General features: G+C 40.4%; 1 protein-coding gene across 1 annotated transcript in view; it reads left to right on the forward strand.

The window, feature by feature from the left end:
- Window positions 1-20,143, forward strand: part of LOC307169658 (uncharacterized protein) — a gene marked incomplete at its 3' end in the record, with an annotated part of 85,971 nt that extends 65,828 nt beyond the window's left edge. The window contains exons 6-8 of the mRNA XM_079890389.1: window positions 16,769-18,064; window positions 18,291-19,369; window positions 19,523-20,143. Of these exons, the coding sequence (XP_079746515.1) occupies window positions 16,769-18,064; window positions 18,291-19,369; window positions 19,523-20,143 (2,996 nt within the window). The remainder of the gene's footprint in view (window positions 1-16,768; window positions 18,065-18,290; window positions 19,370-19,522) is intronic.
- Window positions 20,144-20,405: the final 262 nt, after the last annotated feature.

Genomic DNA, 20,405 nt, shown 5'->3' on the forward strand with positions numbered 1-20,405 from the left:
TTTGTTAAGTCTACAGACAAGCCTCTCACTTGTTTCTGACTTAACCTCAAATCCTTCCGGCTGTTCCATATATAATTCAGTATCAATAGGGGCATGCAAATATGCGGTCTTTACATCCATTTGATGCAGTTCTAAACCATATTGAGCTGCAATTTGCATTAAACTACGTATTGATGTCATGTCGGCAGTTGGAGAAAAAGTTTCTTTATAATCAATGCCTGCAACTTGACTATAGCCTTTCGCCACATACCGAGCTTTGTATGTTGTTCCAACTGGGTTTTCCTTCACTGTGTAGACCCACCTGCCTCCCACTATATTTTTACCTTCAGGTAGTGTTGTAAGGGTAAACGTATCATTCTCTTTAAGAGAGTTCATCTCCTCCTGCATAGCTTTACTCCACAATTCTGACTCTGGTGAACTTATAGCCTCCTTTAGAGTATGGGGTACACCACATGCAACTCTATAACAATAATCAATACTGGTTAGTGCATGGTCATCATCACATTTCACTCTACACTCATAATCTCTCAAATATTGTGGGGGTCTCTTCTCTCTCTGTGGATAACGTCTGCTCTCAACACTTTCTCTTTCACCTGTATTGGGGCTTGGGTCACACGTTCCAGACTTTATGTCCTGGGAATTTATTATTTCTATTATCTCAGGTTTTGATAGGTGAGTTTCAGCACTCTCCCTACGCACTTCATCTTCACACATTGACTGATCTGTCTGAGTGTAGCATTCTGTCCCACTCTTTGTGATAAACTCCACCAACCTACTTTTATTCACTTTTCCTGAGTCTGGATAAAAAACTAGATATGCAGGGCTATTCTTGTCATAACCAACGAAAATCCCTTTTTCACATCGAGAGTCTAACTTTTTCTTGTTCTGTTTGTATGCATAACACTTTGACCCAAATATTTTCATTCTTGAAATTTCAGGCTTCTTTCCAGTCAACATATAGTATGGGGTCTGTCCTACACGTCTGTTAAAACATCGGTTGCGAATAACAGCTGCAGTCTGGATTGCATACGTCCATAACATTTTTGGTAAGTTACTCTCGATTAACATACACCTCGCCATATCAAGTAAAGTTCTCCAGCTCCTCTCAGCTGTCCCATTCTGATGGGGTGAATAGGGAGCTGAGGTTTCGTGTCTAATTGCATTTTTACTGAGCAGGGACTGAAATTCCCTGGATGTAAACTCGGTGCCATTATCAGATCTCATACATTTAATTTTACCATAAGGTGAAACATCAGCAATGAACTTCTCTGTTCCTTTGACTGTATCACTCTTTGCTCTCAAAAAATATGTAAATATTGCACCTGAATAGTCATCAGTAAATGCCAAGATATATCTGAAACCATCTTTTGCTATTGGCTCCATAGGTCCAGCTAAATCTGTGTGCACAAGTCCAAGAGGAACTTTTGCTTTTTCATCTGCCTCCCTGTTCCTGCTCTGAACAAATTTACCCTGTGTACACACTTCACATTTCAAATTAGACAGTTCAGTTCTACCTTTGATTTTCATCCCCTTTGTGACATTTTCCAGCTTCAACACATCCTCATAATTACAGTGACCAAGAATTTCATGCCATGTGTGTATATCATAACATCCATGACATTGATCAACATTGTCTGTAACAGTGCTTAAATAGAACAGTCTATCATACACCTGGATGTCAAATGTTACAACGTTCATATGAACAAGTCTGTTCTGACCTTCTTTGAAAATGACCGTCGCTCCCTGTGACGTCGCTGCCTTGACTGAGAAGATGTCCTGTGGAAAAGATGGGACGTACAGCGCCCCCATCAGCATGTCCCGAATGATATGCGACGTGGCTCCTGTATCAACCATGAGGCCTTTTTCCTTCACTCCGCTGACCAGGACGGCATCCACTTGGCCCACCTTAAAAGCAAAGGTGTGGTCCTCCTCGTCCATCACCCGCTTCGCGTTGTCCCGCTTTCTCCGTCTGCAATTCACATCTCTGTGTGTGGAACTCTTGCAAAGATGACACCACTGTCGCTGTTCTCTATGCTCGCTCGTAGCAGAAGTGCACTCCACAGCCTTATGTCCCTTCTGTCCGCAGTTAAAACAGGTCAGTTTCATGTTCCATCCGTCTCTTGCTTTCATCACGCTGTCGTCCTCTGAGCAAACAGCACTAAACTTTTCTGTGCTCTCATAGCTTCTCAGCTTTGTTTTAAACTCCGTGAAAGTTATCGTTTCATCACTTTGAGTTATATGAATGGAAAATGGCTTAAAAGAATCTGGTAGGCCCTTCAGAACCATTGCGATCAACAAGCCATCACTTAAAGTCTCTTCCGCATTTCTCAACGCTGTAATAGCGGTCTCTGCGCGAATGACATAATCTGTGACGCTCTCATTGACAGCTTTCTGGAGAGACGTAAGCTCTGTGTATAAGCTGATCACTCGTGGTTTCCCCTTACCAGCATAGTGTTCTCTCAGAATCTTCAGCGCCTTTCTTCCATCATCCGCTGCATCTCTCATCACGAGGGAAAGACTTTTATCATCCAACAGCTGAATCAGTTCTGCATACGCATCCTCATTTTTCTCTGCGTCTTCTTCTACACCGTCATCATCAGGTGGTTCGCTCAGTATGGTGCTCTTCAAACTGAACTGAGCAGACGCAGGAGCGCTAGAAACTTAGTTTCCCACAGTTCATAATTTTTCTCATCCCCGTCAAAGCATAAACGGTTCCACCGGCTTCCAAACTCCTTTCTGGGCCCATAACCTGTTGAAGCTGCCATCGTAACATAAAGGGTAGAAAGCCGGCTAAAACATGACGGAGGAATAAACTAGCCATCGGGTTTCGTTTGACTGGCGTGCACACACACACAGGGGCATGCAGTCATTTATTAAGTTGCAACACCTGAACAGCCACAATGAATGAACCACACCCCTTAGGTTCACACCCCTTAGACAACAGTCATAATAAGAGCACACTCAAGGTAACCAATGTTCAACAAGTGGCTTCAAAATGTATTAATTTGTGTCATGTCCTATAACCGCCTATAGGCGGCCTATAGCTTTTTTATTTATTTATTTGATTTATTCCCATTCGGAAAGATTTTTTTTTTATTACTAAGCAACCACTGAATGGAACAACACAAATTATATATCATTTTAAAGCTTAGGATCTCAGCTTTTTAATGCATATAATTACATGTATTAACTCCTAACGAGTGCTGAGTAATCCCTCTAAAACCAAGTGTACCGCCAGCAGGTGCCACCTAGCTGCAAAAATATTCTTTACCATATTTTAAAAAAAATCTTGCCTTGGTTAACATAAAGTTGATGTCATTTGAAAGCTTAGAGTCTGAACTTTACAGTGAATGTATCCACTTTGAAAAACTCTTAAGTATTGCTGAGTTATTTGCTGATAAATATAATTTCCTTTTTTTCATAATCTATAAAATAATGTACTGCAATGTGTCAAAAACATCATACAGCTCATGAAACATTCTCAGATAATTGAAAATGGCACTTCATTTTTTACAGCATATTATTACAATTAAAATGAGCCCAAAATTAACATAATCTATTGCTTTTATGACAAGATATTCTTCATGGAGAAAATATTGCCCATGAGGGGGTGTCAAAGACTGTACAAAAAGGCTATCTCTTTTCCAAATGCTGTAACTTTTGATTCCTTTATCCAAAAATTATTATTTTTTTATCCAGATGCAGCTAACATGTAGGGGGACTTCACTAAAAAAGAATTTTCCTCCTACCTTATTTCCTTCCTGAGCTATTCCATGACAAATAAGAAAGATATGCAAAATCATAATAAAAATTATATATATATATATATATATATATATATTGTCTTTAATCCGCTGTTTCTCTGAGTTTTCCTATTTTTTCGTATTTCCCATTCATTTCCTATGTAGCCCTTTTTCGGGCGGGAGGAAGCTAAGTGTGACTTTTTTTTATGACCCTTTAACATATCAGAATCATCTCCTTGATTTTTTTGTGTGTTCATATAGGTAATAAAACAAAAGTCACGAAGTTTCACCCCCATCCGATGAAGCAAAAAAAATAAACAATTCGAAACGTTCAAGTTTTCGCCCCGTTTTCGGGCGAAGAAGCCCAGAGGGTTAAACAGAGAATATTTGTTTTTTATATAATTTACATACTTTAAAAATAGAGACTCCAAGCGTTGTATAGACATGCGTTTCAAGTCTGTGTGACAAACATTCTCTGAGTTACAGGTCATTTTCTGTCGCATTTCAGAATGAGATTCTCATTGAGAGAGACGGCAGAACGCGCATCATGATTATTTTCTTTATTTTACGAAAAACACAACATTTTGTTTTTATTGTGAGTGTACACAAATAAAAGAAGACATTTAAGCGTTTTGATTGATGTGTAACACTTACATGTAAAATCAAAATCAACAGACTATTTAGAGTCTCTTTTGTACTGATATATATATATATATATATATATATTAGGGGTGTGAACCGACACTGGTCTCACAGTTCTCACAGGGTGGATGATTTATTTTTGGCTGCGGATTCGGCGTTGGGGCTCATCCGCGCATCTCTAAAGCAGTCAGACTCTGCCAGGCGTTAACAGCTCGGGGTGAAAACGGATAACGTGGTTTATCAAGTTAGTGGTATTACCTCCTGCATAATCTATTTGTGCGTGATATGAGCGCACACAGCACGTCTTCTGCAGGTCGTGCTTACCAGGTTGTTCATAAAAGTCGAAATGTGCCCAGATGTAGGCTTTTAAAGTAGTTGGAGCATTTTTAATTTTCTCGCATTCACGTCTCACCTCCCTCTGCCATTGTATGCTACCGCAACAAAAAAGCACGTACGCGACAAATGATGTCAGAAAAGCGTCAGTACATTATAATCGGTTATGGTCTATTACTGAACCGACACCGAATCGTCCTCGTCTGCATCGTGATGCATCGTAGAAACAATTCATTTTTACACCCCTAATATATATATATATATATATATATGTGTGTATAATCCAAATATAATTGAAAGTCAAAAGCACATTTTTAGTACATAGTCATACCTGGAAACAAATCCTTTTCAAATAGGGCTATTCTAAAGAATTAGCTCAAAGTTAGAGTTGGAAACATCTTGAAAATAAAAAAAAGGAACATATCATCTCCCCAAATGTGTCACTAATAATGTCAGGGTTCCACCAGATTCACTCACTCCTCCCACTCGCTCATCATTTCCGGAGTACTAATTATCATCACCTGCATCTCATCATTCCACCACCCTTTATATTCAGTTCCTCTTCTCACACTCATTGTCTGGTCTCGTCTCTGCAAGACACAGAGACTCTCTTAAGCTACTTACCCGCTACTCACCTGAGATTCATCCACCTTCTGTCTACATCCGAAGCTCTGTCTGCCTTCTTCAGTCTTCAGCCCTCTTCCTGAGATCTTCCAGCCGCCATCTGAAACAGAGACTCTGATTATTCTTCAGTTAAGTTCCTGTCTGATTATCATCTGCTTGCATACTCACCATCTCCATCTCCATCTGGTTCCGTGTTTCTGTTAATAAAGCTACATTTCACTTACCACCTGTCTGACTCCTGGTCCATCCGTGACAGAAGACCAGACCAAGGATGCAGAATCCAACAGAGCCCGTGGAGAATCCACTACGCAATCCTTTCGCAGAGCTTGTTCAGGCTGTCCGTCAGTCTATATTTCCATCTCCACCGGCTAACCCACCCACCGTCCCTGAAGACGTCCTTCACTTCGCACGCAAGCATCTACTTCTGCAAACACCCGCTGCTTCGTCAGCTGCCTCTGCGAGTCCCATGGCCCGACCAGTGACATTTTCCGGAGAGGCGGAGGACTGCAGCGTTTTTTTGCTTCAGGTATCGCTATATTTTCAAATGCAGGCACATCAATTCTCCAATGATTTAGCCCGAGTGGCTTTTGTTATCTCCCTGCTGTCCGGCCGAGCTCTCCAGTGGGCTCAATCCCTTTGGAACTCGAATTCTCAAGTGGTTAAATCTCTGTCAAGCTTCATTCAACATATCAAGGAAGTTTTCGGCCAGACAGTTTCAGATCTCACCATTCACGATCAACTCTACAACCTTCGTCAAGGAAATTCTTCAGTGAGTACATACGCTCTTCAGTTTTGCACCCTGGCGGCATCTAGTGGCTGGAATGAGACCGCCCTGATTACTGCTTTTCGACATGGTCTCAATCCTAATATCCGTCAGCTGGTGGTCGTATATGACGATTCCATGGGAATCGAGAGCCTCATTCAGAAAACCATTCGAGTATCTCAATGCTTGTCTGCCTGTGATATCCCTGCAACCGCTGTAAGTCCTCCGCCCTCGGCTCCATCTGTCGCTCCTCCAGCACCCGAGCCTATGCAGATCAACTGCAACTTTCTCCTACGGAGCGTCAGTGCCGAATTCAACTCAACCTCTGTCTTTATTGTGGGGGTGATAAACATCTCATCAGCAACTGCCCAGTTCGACCACAGCGGTAAGCTCCATTCAAATTCCTCCTGAAACCTTGAATCGCACTACTGTTCATTTGTTAACCTCTCGTGTCTGTGTCTCAGCGCAAGCTCTCCTTGACTCCGGCTCCAGGATGTGTTCAGCAAGCAGTTGGCGACCAAGCTACCACCTCACCGGCCATGGGACTGCGCCATCAACCTGCTACCTGGAGCCACTCTACCTAAAGGCCGCGTTTATCCTCTGTCCATCCCGGAGCAGAAGGCCATGGAGGAGTATGTGGAGAAAGCTCTTCAGCAGCAGTTCATTCGTCCATCTACGTCCCCTGCTGCTTCCAGCTTCTTTTTCGTGGCTAAGAAGGACAGAGGCTTGAGGCCGTGCATAGACTATCGACATCTCAACTCTCAAACTGTGAAGTTTAGTTATCCCCTTCCTCTGGACCAGAGAAAGGTGGAAACTATCCGGAACTGGTCCCTGCCCTCAACTGTGAAGGATCTTCAGCGATTCCTCGGGTTCGCCAACTTTTATATAAGATTCATTAATAACTACAGTCTCATCAGTGCTCCTCTGACCTCATCTCTAAAGGGCCGGCCCAAGTCTCTGTCCTTATCTCCTGAATCCATCTTAGACTTTCAACGTCTCAAAGAAGCCTTCCTGACCGCTCTCGAGGTTGACGCGTCCTCAACAGGGGTTGGAGCGGTCTTCTCCCAGCGGCAGGGTGATCCTCCCAAACTCCATCCATGCGCCTTCTCTAAGAAGCTATCCCCGGCGGAGCGGAACTATGATATCGGGAATCAGGAACTGCTCGCATTAGAGGAATGGAGGCATTGGCTGGAGGGAGCCAATCACCAGTTTGAGGTCATAACCGATCATCGCAACCTTGAATACCTCAGAGAGGCGAAAAGGCGAAATCCTCGTCAGGCACGATGGGCCCTCTTCTTTACCCGCTTTGATTTCATCGTATCATACCAACCTGGTAGCAAGAATTGTAAAGCGGATGCTCTCTCCCGTCTTCATCATTCATCGTCTGAGGATCCTCTACCTGAACCCATTCTCCCTCCAGCCATGATCGTCAGCCAGATCATCTGGGACATCGACGAGCAGATTTCCCAGGAGAACCTTCGTCATCCCGCTCCGCTGGGAGGTCCAGAGGGGCTCATCTTCGTACCTCGTCATCTTCGTGCCGCCCTTCTGGATTCCGCTCATACCGCTCCGGGCTCTGGACATCCAGGTAGCAGGCGTACCCTCTCGCTCCTCAGTAATCGGTACTGGTACAATCCCACAACGACTGTGGTCCCACATTGGAATTGATTTCATGACTGACCTTCCCAGATCCAATAACCACACCTGTATCTTCGTCGTTGTGGATTGGTTTTCTAAGGCTTGCAAGCTGATCCCTCTGCCTGGACTTCCAACCGCTTTCGAGGCCGCAGAGGCCCTCTTCAATCATGTGTTCTGAAACTTAGGCATCCCCGAAGACATAGTGTCGGATAGAGGACCACAGTTAATTTCAAGGGTTTGGCAAGCATTCTTCAGACTCCTCGGGGTTACTGTTAGCCTATCTTCTGGATACCACCCTCAGACAAATGGCCAGACTGAGGAGAAGATCCAGGAGATCGGACGTTATCTGAGGACCTATTGCCACCAGTACCAGGACAGCTGGAGCCGCTTCCTCCCCTGGGCAGAATATGCCCAGAACTCCCTCTGGCAATCCACCACAGGGCTCACCCCCTTTCAGTGTATCCTGGGTTATCAACCTCCACTCTTCCCCTGGTCGGGTGAGCCCTCGGAGGTTCCAGCTGTTGACTACTGGTTCCATCAGAGCGAGAGGGTATGGGACTCGGCTCACGTGCAACTCCAACAGGCAGTGCGGAGGCACAAGAATCAGGCCGATCATCGTTGTCCCGATCCCCCTCATTACCAGCCTGGTCCGCCTGCCCTGCCGTAAACTGAGTCCTCGATATATTGGACCTTTCACCGTGCAAAGGCAGCTGAACGAAGTCACCTACAGGCTAAACCTTCCTCCGCAGTACAAGATCTCACCTTCTTTCCATGTTTCCCTGTTAAAGCCTTCACCGAACCTGTCACTTCTCCTCCCACAGACCCAGTTACCGGTGACGTGCCTCCTCCTCCCATTCCTGTCGAAGAGGAGCCCATCTACTGAGTCCGCACCATCATGGACTCGCGGCGACGAGGTCCACGTCTAGAATACCTGGTCGACTGGGAGGATTATGGCCCAGAGGAACGTTCGTGGGTACCTCGTGAAGACATCCTGGACCCAGCTCTCCTCACTCAGTTCCATGCCGACCATCCTGATCGCCTGCCCCCAGGGGTCGTGGTAGACCTCGTCGCCGTCTTCGTCCCTCTTCACAGTCGTCAAGAGTCGCCTCGGGAGGGGGGGGGTTACTGTCAGGGTTCCACCAGATTCACTCACTCCTTTTTTTTAAAGTATACATTTTATCATACATATTTCAAAGTTAAGGATTCATTAGTTTGATATAGCCTACATTGGAACAAACACTATATTAATAACATCTTAGTTGATGAGTTTGATTTTGACAACACATACTATATATTTAACATATGAGCAGATACTGGCTAACAAAAGCTTATTTGATGTGGTAGTAGTCTATTTTACAATAAAAACTTTATAATCTATCCAAAACTATTCAACGAAATGTTGTCTTTAATATTTCGTCTGTAACAGTAAACAACAGTGTGCATCTGTCCTGTTCATTCATTCACTCACAGAAACGCGATTCAAATTTAAACAGTCTATTTGCGGTTTACAGATACTATTGCATATCGCGATTAGAACAAAGCACTTAAGAATAAAGAACTTACTATTCACAATCCTCAGCTGGATCTGTTGCTCCTCAAAATGAAACTAAACCAGCACTTCTGAGCTAAATTTCCCAGAATTATACCTCACAGCCTCGCAAGACGACATAAAGTACTTTAATCTGATTAAACTTGGTGTGTTTTATCGAGTTGATGTGGGCGTTCACAGGTTTGCATGGATCGCCTCAGATAATTTGCGTTTGAATAGCACGTGCTCTCCGTGGGCGGGGTCACATTAAAACATAATGAGCTGAGTTGAGAACAACTGACATCTCTCTCTTTTCATACATATTATATAAACTGTGAATATTTGTGTTTTTATAAAAATGACTTCATTTAAAAGAAGAGAATTCAAGCTTCATGCCTGTGTGTCTGTATGCCTGTTTGACTGAGTATTCGCTGAGTTACAGTTCATTTTCGGATGCGTTTCAGAATGGACTTCACTGACAGAGAGAAAGCAGAAATCGCATCATGTTTATTTTTCTTTATTTGGCAAAAAACAAAACACTTTGTTTTTACTGTGAGTATACACAAAAAAAATACACACTTAACAGGATCGATTGATGTATGAAACTTGTTTGTAAGATCAAAGTCAACAGAGTATTTTGAATCTCTTTTAAACTGATAAGAAAAAAAGCATGCTGGTATCGCTGGCGATACCGCCGACCCCAGGGGGTTAATCACGACCAGGAGATCTTCCCGAGCAGTTCTCAGGGAATCTCTCCCAAGAAGTAAGACCGGAGGATCTCAGACAAATTCCATTGAGAATCCCACCAGAAAACACGGATATAACAGTTTTTATAGAATCGAGAAAACAAATAAGACTAACATGTCAACTTCAGAATGATTGGTTCAATTGGTTCAAAAGCCCCAACCTTTTTCTTCTGTCACTTCTGTCACAAGCAAACTCTGTTTTTGTGATTACTTATCACAAGGTTGGAGAACTAGTCATCTGTCTAGTCTAGTCTCATTTCATTTATACACACACACACACACACACACACACACACTCAAAGTCACAAGTTTTCCCCAAAGAGTTTGGAAACATTTAAAAGCATATGAATGTCGTTCCAGCAAGAAAAACAAATGTTAGTTGATTAAAGTTGATTCATTAAAAAATCTATCACATGCTGCACGTAGCTGTGTGGTTTTGCGATAGAGTCGAGTGCGAAGTACATGGCAAATATACTGAAATGTTTGATTTCGCACCCTAAAGTTGCAGAACCATTCATTTTCTGTAAAGAACACGCATTTTTCCCACCACAGCTGGCAACGTTCTCGGATACGCTTCTCTGTGCCGTTTCCATTATGGCATCAATCCACATTATTAGTACTTGCAGCCAGTGTTGGGTAAGTTACTTTAAAAAAGTAATTAGTTATAGTTACTAGTTACTTCTCACAAAAAGTAACTGTGTTAGTAACTGAATTACATCATTACAAAAGTAACTAATTACCAGGGAAAGTAACAATTGCATTACTTAAAAAAAAATAAAAATAAAAGTTTAAATATAAGAAATTTCTTGGATACCCCCAATATGAAATGTTAAATGAATGAAATGGACACTAAATAGAACATATTATTATAAAACACACTAATCTACACTATTTTAATGTTGCTGTGGGACAATGTGAGAGACACCTATTAACTTAAATATTAAAATATTATCATTACTATAGTGGAACACCAAAACACAATAGATGGTTTAGAACTTTTAATATTCAATTCAATTCAATTCAAATTTATTTGTATAGCGCTTTTCACAATACATATTGTTTCAAAGCAGCTTTACAGAAAGTGCATTTCAGAAATGTACATAGAGAATACAGTTAGTTAATCATGTATTGATTTAGGGCATAAACATCGCCAGCGTCGAGTCGTCTCTTCACAGGCGCCGAGTCGTCTCTTCACAGGCGCCGAGTCGTCTCTGCACGGGTGTTGGAGAATCTGTAGTTTCCATGAGAGGCTGGATGCAAACTGGAGCTGATGATCTGTATTTACCTCGGGACTAGCGTCCCGAGATAACAACAGAAAAGCATATGGGAAATAATTAGCGTAGCTGCTGTTCATAATATTAATGCATTCAATCTGATTCAACTGTAGTATAAAATGTAAGTATTATGTGAATGCCTGGCTGAAGAGATGCGTCTTTAATCTAGTTTTAAACTGGGACAGCGAGTCTGAGCCTCGAACAATATCAGGAAGGCCATTCCACAGTTTAGGAGCTAAATGTGAAAACGCTCTCCCTCCTTTAGTGGACTTAGATATCCTAGGAATGACCAGAAGCCTCGAATTTAGTGATCTTAAAGAGCGCGATGGATTGTAGGGTGATAGAAGTTCCGTTAAATACACGGGAGCTAAACCATTTAGGGCTTTATAGGTCAGTAGCAATACTTTGTAATTGATACGGAACTTTATAGGTAACCAATGTAGAGACGACAGAATTGGTGTTATATGATCATATTTTCTTGACCTAGTTAGAACTCTAGCGGCGGCATTTTGGACTAACTGTAGCTTGTTTATTGAGGATGCAGGACAACCGGCTAATAAAGCATTACAGTAATCTAGTCTCGAGGTCATGAATGCATGAACTAACTTTTCTGCATCAGAAACAGATAGCATGTTACGTAGCTTAGCAATGTTTCTAAGGTGGAAAAAGGCTGTTCTTGTAACATATGAAATATGATTTTCAAAAGACAAGTTGCGGTCTAATATAACACCCAGGTCTTTTACTGTAGAGGATAAAGTAACAGGACATCCTACTATGTTAAAGTTGTATTGTAAGAGGTTTTGTGGGCAGTTTTTTGGACTAATAAGTAATACCTCCGTTTTATCTGAATTTAATAGCAGAAAATTACATGTCATCCAGTATTTTATATCTTTAACACACTCTGTTAATTTAGATAATTTAGCGTTTTCATCTGGTCGTGATGAAATATATAATTGAGTGTCATCAGCATAACAGTGGAAATTAATTCCATGTTTTCTTATAATATTTCCAAGTGGAAGCATATATATTGAGAATAGCAGAGGGCCTAACACAGATCCTTGCGGTACACCATAGTTTACTGGAGTTATGATCGATTTTTCCCCATTTACGCAGACAAAATGGTAACGGTCTGATAAGTATGATCTGAACCAGCTTAATGCCTGTCCCTGAACACCAGTGTAGTTTTGTAGTCGGTCTAAGAGTATTGTGTGATCTATAGTATCGAACGCAGCACTAAGATCAAGTAAAACTAGTATTGAGATACAGCCTTGGTCAGAAGCTAAAAGTAAATCATTTGTGATTTTAACGAGCGCAGTTTCTGTGCTATGATGCGGCCTGAATCCAGACTGAAACTTTTCATAGATATCATTTTCTTTCAAGAAAGAGCCCAGTTGAGCGGACACAACTTTTTCTAGTATTTTAGACATAAATGGAAGATTTGAAATGGGTCTGTAATTTGCTAGGTTATTATGATCTAATTGTGGTTTCTTAATGAGAGGTTTTATAACTGCCAACTTGAATATTCTTGGAACATGACCTAAGGATAAAGACGAGTTAATAATATTGAGAAGAGGCTCTTCCACTACAGGTAACACTTGTTTCAGTAGTTTAGTTGGTATTGGATCTAATAAACACGTTGTTGGTTTAGATGCAATGATAAGTTTATTTAACTCTTCCTGTCCTATAGTTGCAAAGCGCTGTAATTGTTCTTGCGGGGTGATAATTGAGGCTGAATCATAAGACACCATTAAAGATTGTACATTTACAATTGTGTTTCTGATGCTTTCTATTTTCTCAGTGAAGAAATTCATAAAATCATTACTACTAAACTGTGACGGAATATTTTGCTCCGGTAACGTCTGTTTATTTGTTAGTCTAGCGACGGTGTTAAATAAGAACCTAGGATTATTTTGGTTGTTTTCTATTAGTTTGCGGAGATGCTCAGCCCTGGCTGCTTTTAGGGCCTTTTTATAACGTGACATACTGTCTTTCCATGCGATTCTAAAGACCTCTAGATTAGTTTGTTTCCATTTACGCTCTAAATTACGAGTTTCTCTCTTTAGAACATGCGTAACACTGTTGTACCATGGTGCTTTACTTTTCTCTCTAACCTTTTTTAATCTAATTGGTGCAACGATGTCTAATGTACTAGAGAAAATGGTGCTCATAGTGCTAGTCATTTCCTCTAGTTCATCTGTTTGTTTGGGTTCACTGAGCAGCTGAGACAGATCAGGTAAGCTATTTGAGAAATGATCTATAGTTGTTGGAAGGATTGTTCTGCCTGGTCGATAACGTGGCGCAACATGACAAATTTCAGCGGTACGTAGTATGCAAGTGACCATGTAATGGTCAGTGACTTCATCACTTTGCGGTATAATATCTATATCGGTTGGATCGGCTCCATGTGATATAATTAAATCTAGCGTATGATTAAGACGATGAGTGGGACCATTTACGTTTTGCTTGACCCCAAAGGAGTTTAATAAATCTGTAAACGCAGCCCCTAACGCATCATTTGAATTATCTACGTGTATGTTAAAATCTCCAACAATTAATGCTTTATCGACATTGACCAAAAGATCTGAGAGAAAGTCTGCAAACTCTTTTAGGAAATCAGCGTAAGGCCCTGGCGGTCTATATACAGTAGCCAAGGCTAGAGATAATATGGATTTCTTTCTTACATCTAAGAGAGTAACATTTAGTACAAGTACTTCAAACGAATTAAACCTGTGACCTGTTTTCTGAGTAACAGTAAGAATATCTCTATAGATTATAGCAACACCACCGCCACGACCAATCAGACGGGGCTCATGCTTGTAACAGTATCCAGGAGGAGTAGACTCATTAAGACCGAAATAATCATTTGGTTTAAGCCAGGTTTCAGTAAGGCAAAGTACATCGAAACTATTATCTGTGACCATTTCATTTACAATAACCGCCTTAGGTGTGAGTGATCTGATGTTTAAAAGACCTAGCTTTATAAATTGTTTTTGTTCACTAATATTGAGTTTTTCTGGTTTAATCACAATTAGATTTATTGGTAAATATTTATTGCACAGACCACAACTGGCCAACAAATAAGTCTAAAAATAAATTATGCCTCTTAAGAAATGTAACAAAAATAAATAGTATTAAAAATATGCATGCACATACACTAATGCATATAATTAAAATGATAAAACTCACACACCTTTACAACTGGTAGACATACTGTATAGCCTACATGAAGTATTTTCTTCCTCACAATAGTAAGTTTAACAAAAAGTGTTCTCAATATAATACTGAACAATGTACCAACATAAATAATAATAATAAAATACAATCTTTTGGGGGTTTATTTTTATAACCTACAGAGAACATCATCATCAGAGGTTATTTTAGCCAAATTCTAGTCGTGTTTGTTGCACGTGTTCACAACCGGTCAAACAAATATGTTTTCTTTGAACGTTCCCTGCTGGTTATTTTGGAGTTTGTTATATAAACTAATTAAAACATTGCATATGATACCAATATGATACAGAGAATATTCTAATGCTGAAATGTGTAATTTATTTATAAATAAAGTATTTATGCTCGGACACATTCGGTCTCTCTCACGCTCTATCGAGCGTGTTCTCGGACACACTCTGTCTCTCTCGTGCACTGTCGAGCGCGCTCTCGGCGTTCGCCTCGCTTTTGTCCAGTCCGGCACCTCATAAACACACACACACCAGAGAAAAAACTTTGTAGCTCCTATGGCTGAGAGAGAGCCTACTCGGATGAAAACCGCTTCAGTGAGCTCAATTATAGTAACGCCACATTTTATTGACAGTAACGGTAACGGCGTTGTAACGGAGGAAACAGTAATTAGTTTGATTACTCCTTACTGAAAAAAATAACGCCGTTAGTAACGCCGTTTATTTATAACGCCGTTATTCCCATCACTGCTTGCAGCCTCTTCATCCTCCTCATTTTGAGAGATTTGAAAAATGTCCCCCGACTGAAAACTGTTTTTAAAAGTAAACCCACCACTACAGGTCGACTTTGCACCGGAGCCATCCTTTTTACTTTTTTGCGGGAATGCGAAAGGTGATCGCATGTTAATGCCAAGTGTAAACGCAGCCTAAGAGAGAGACAAAAGGAACCGAAAAGAGAAACACTCACAAAAACTCTAAAATGTCCAATCATGTTTATACACTTACCACGCTTAGAAAGTGTGACAGTGTTGAATCTAATTATTTCTTTCTAAAGCTATGGTTTGTAATGTCTATTCAATGCTTTTCTCATTTAACACAATAATGACTTTAAATGATCTTTTGGGAGGTAATTTCTCAGTCAAAGTTCATGTATCATTAATTTGCAATTCATTCGATTAATGAATGTTATTAATTACATAAAAATAAGAGCTTGACAGCCATAATTATTATACGAGATATTAACAGCTGATATTATGACATATGATGTTATTTAGATATTATTATATGAGATATTAACTGCTGATATTATGATATACGATTATGAAAAATAATATACTGGGGTCACAATTTGTCTTTGTGAAGACAAAAAACAGTAATCTTCAAATTTAATCCACAGAGAATTTGAACTGTAACGTTAAAACCACATTGTTAAACTAGTTTATTCCTTTGACAGTTCCAGAGGGTGTGAAGCTGAATCTGGTTCTGTGTGGGAGTAACGGATTAAAATCCTTCATATCAAACCTGATCCTGAACCAGGGAGACAGAAGATCAGAGCTCAGCTCAGGGTGTGTGAGGAGAGACGTGGAGCTTCATGGACGTCTGGTGTCTCTGGTGGAGCTTCCAGCTCTGTTCAACACTCAGATCTCAGAGGAGGAAGTGATGCGTCAGACGCTCCGCTGTGTGTCTCTCTGTGATCCTGGAGTTCATGTGTTCATCCTCATCATTCCTGATGCTCCACTTAATAATGAAGACCGAGCAGAAATGGAGAAGATCCAGAGGATATTCAGCTCAAGAATCAACAAACACACCATGATCCTCATATACCAGAATCCAGAAGACAGGACAGCAGAACTAAATGAAGAAACACAGTCTGTCATTGAGAGTTTTGGAGGACGACATCATTTCATTGGCCCCGACACACAAGGGTCCATGTTAATGGAGGAACTAGAGCAGATGGATGAGGCAAATAGTGGAGTTTGTTTCTCCACAGAGACATTGTTGGATGTACAGATGGAAAAACTGCAGACATTTGAAGAAATGAAGAAGAGAATCCATTCATTACAGACGTGGTTTCAGTCACAAGGTAATGATCAGAAAATCTGCATGGATTAAACACATTTTCATGACTGCAAAGATTTACAAAGATATGTGAGAAATTACATGCTGAGTTCAATAAAATAAAATAAGCACATGATCCTTCAGTATAAATTATACGCAATATTCTCTGATGACCTGGATGATGAACAATCTTCACTTAAAATTCAATATACTGTTTTTAATTTTTATTTGATCTATCTTTAGATTCCAGAGAAAGAGAAGATGATCTGAGGATTGTGCTGCTGGGAAAAACTGGAGTTGGGAAGAGTTCAACTGGAAACACCATCTTAGGAAGAGAAGCATTTATATCAGACACATCTCAAAAGTCTATTACTAAAGTGTGTCAGAGAGAAAGAGCTGAAATCAGCGGCCGACACGTTACTGTGATCGACACTCCAGGACTGTTTGATACTAATCTTACTAATGAGGAGATCCAGAGAGAAATCAGCAACTCCATCTCCATGATCCTGCCTGGACCACATGTGTTTCTTCTACTGATACCAGTGGGACGATTCACTCGAGAAGAAGCAACAGCAGTGAAGATCATCCAAGAGACGTTTGGTGAAAACTCTTTAATGTTCACTATTGTGCTCTTCACCAGAGGAGATGATCTGAAGAAGAAAACCATTGAACAGTATCTAGGAGATCCTGAACCTGCACTTAAATCCCTCATTGATGAGTGTGGAAACAGATTTCATGTGTTCAATAATAATCAGACTGGAGACCGAACACAGGTGTCTGATCTACTGCAGAAGATAGACGACATGGTGAAAGAAAACGGAGAGAGTTACTACTCATGTAAGATGTTCAGAGAGATGGAAAGAGGAATACAAGAACAACAGATGAAGATTCAGACAGAAAGAGTGGAGCAACTGAACAGAGAGAAAGAAGAACTGATGAACAAACACAAAGAAGAGAAAAAGAGGATGAAGATGATGATGGAGGAAGAAATACAGAATCATGATAAAGAGAGAAAGAGAAGAGAAGAGGAGTTTAGAGAGAAAGAAGAACGATATAAAAGAGACATTAAAGAAAGAGAGGACGAAGAGAGAAAGATGCGAAAGGAGATGAAGAGAGAACGAGAGGAATGGGAGAGACAGAAACAACAGGACAGACAAATAAGAGAAGAGGAGGATGAGAGAAGGAGAAAAATAGACAAGGAAACATGGGATGAATATTATGAGAAACTTAAAAGAGAGAGAGAAAGAAGACTGAGAGAGAGAGAAGATCTTCAGTTCATACACGAAGAAGAGATGAATAGAGTGAAGATGAAGATGGAGAAAGAAAGACAGAATCATGATAAAGAGAGAAAGAGAAGAGAAGAGGAATATATAGAAAGAGAAGAACAGTATAGAAGAGATATTAAAGACATAGAGGATCAAGAGAGAGAGATTCAAGAGGAGATGAAGAGAGAACGAGAGGAATGGGATAAACAGAAACAACAGGAAAGACGAAAGAAAAGAAGAGAGGAGACACACAATACAGACACACACCCTGAAGGTCAGAATTATAAATATGCATGTGGAAATAAATCTGCTTTGTTTATCCTTTCGATATTTTTTGCTTTTGATCTAATTTATTTATTAATAATTATAATAATATTATAGGGGGAGGGGTGACCCAAAAAAGGTTGAGAACCACTGGGACGGACAGTTGTAAATAGTTTGCTTAGGGTCCCAAATTGAATAAATTGTAATTAATTTCTAAACTCTATTGTCATTTTCAGATAACAGAGATTCATCTTCAGATCCAGGATGTTTGAGAATCTTGCTGTTTGGGAGGAGAGGAAATGGAAAGAGCGCCACAGGAAACACTATCCTCGGAAACAACAAGTTTCACAATGAAGATAAAAAAGGTTTGGTGACCACTACTTGTCAGAAGGGAGTTGGTAAAGTTGATGGTAAATCAGTAGCTGTTGTTGATACTCCAGGACTCCTTGACACCTCACTAAAAAAAGAACAAGTGGAGGCAGAAATGATGGAGTGTGTTTCACTGTCCGCACCTGGACCTCATGTGTTCATCATTGTGTTGAGTTTGGGAAGAATCACTCAAGAGAAGCAAGACACTTTAGACAAGATAAAGATTATCTTTGGCTCAAATGCAGCAGATTTCAGCATTGTTCTCTTCACTAGAGGAGATGAACTGAAAGAACAGACAATAGAAGAATATGTAGAGAAAAGTAAAAATGCTGAACTCAAGAAACTGATCGGAGAATGTGGAAACAGATTCCTGGCTTTTAACAACACAGAAACACAAGATCGGACGCAAGTTACTGAGCTGATAAACATGATAGAAGAGGTGAAGAACTCTCATGAGGGCCGATACTTCACTAATGAGATGTTTGAGGAGGCAGCGATCTCCATTGAAGACAGAAGGGAAATTCTAGAAGAGAATAAAAGAAAAAAACAGGATCAAGTTAAAGACTTAGAAACCAAGTATGAGACGGAAATCAAAAACATGAGAAAGAGAGTGGAGGACAAGAAACTAAAGATAGAGGAGGAGAGAGTGAGTCTGGAGAACAAGTTCAGAGGAAAAGAGGAAACACTGAAGAGAGAGTTTGAGGAGAAAGACAAATCAGACCAGAAGAAACAAGAGGAGGAGGAACAGAAACGATCAGAAGAGGAAAAACAGCGAAGAGCTGAATATGATCAACGAATAGAAGAGATGAAGAGAGAGATTGAAAATCAGAGATTACAGTGTGAAAACCAGCGAAAAGAAAGAGAAGAGGAAGATAGGATGAGGGAAGAAAAATATAAACAAGCTCAAGAAAAGATGAAAACTGAGCAGGAACACATCATGGCAGAGGTAAGAAGAAAACAGGAAGAGGAGATAAAAAAGAGAGATTTAGAGGAACAAATGAGGAAGGAACGAGAAGAGGAAGAGAGAGAAGAATGGAAGAGAAAAATAAAAGAGGCTGAAGATGATGAAGAGACTCAAGAGGAAATTAAACGACAGCAGAGAGAATGGGAGGAAGAGAAGAAAAGACAGATGAAAGAACGAGAGGAAAAGGAAAGAAAGAGAAAAGAGAAACACGAGGAACAACTGAGAAAAAAACAGGAAGAACTGCAGAAAATGAGAACGAGATTTGAAGCCGATAGAGAATTAGAAAAACAGATGATAGAGGAGAGAGAAAAACAGAGAAGAAAGAGAGAAGAAAAAGGCAAAGAATATGAAGAAGAGAGAAATGAAATGGAAAGACGTTATGAGCAGCTGGAGCGAGAGAGGAAAGAGGAGTGGAAGAGGAGAAAACGAGAAGACAAAGAGAGAAGAGAGGAGAAGAGAAAGAGATGGGAGAAAATGATGAAAGATCTGAAACGAGAGCAAAAAGAAGAGATTGAGAGAAGAGAAGGAGAGGAGGGAGAATTAATAGAAACAAAAGAAAAAGAGTGTGATAAAATGGAACAGAAACATAAAGAGGAAATAGAGAAGATGAAGAAGAAACATCAAGATGAAGCCGGAGAACAAGAAGAAGAATTGATTGATTTCAGAAAGAGACAAGATCAGCAGGTTCAGGAGCTCAAGGAGAGGCTTAAACAACTATACGATGCGGAAAATAAATGGTCATGTCTTGTCATGTGAAACAGTTTTAAACATTATTGATGAGCCAGATAATCATTGACACATAATAATGTGTGAAGGGGTTTTCTGTATTTCTCTTTCTCTCTATCCACTCAATCAGGGCTCTTCAGATCTGCTCCTGTCCTCCAGAGTTTAGTCGTAATCCTGCACTTACACCTGCCGCTCATTAACTGATCCTAAAGACCGTCATGAAGGTGTTTGATTAGAGCTGAAGTTCTACAGGAGTAGATTTGAATAGAGTTGAACTATAGCTCAGGTCTAA

Source organism: Squalius cephalus (assembly GCF_949319135.1).
Source record: "Squalius cephalus genome assembly, chromosome: 13".
In the NCBI taxonomy this organism is placed as follows: domain Eukaryota; kingdom Metazoa; phylum Chordata; class Actinopteri; order Cypriniformes; family Leuciscidae; genus Squalius; species Squalius cephalus.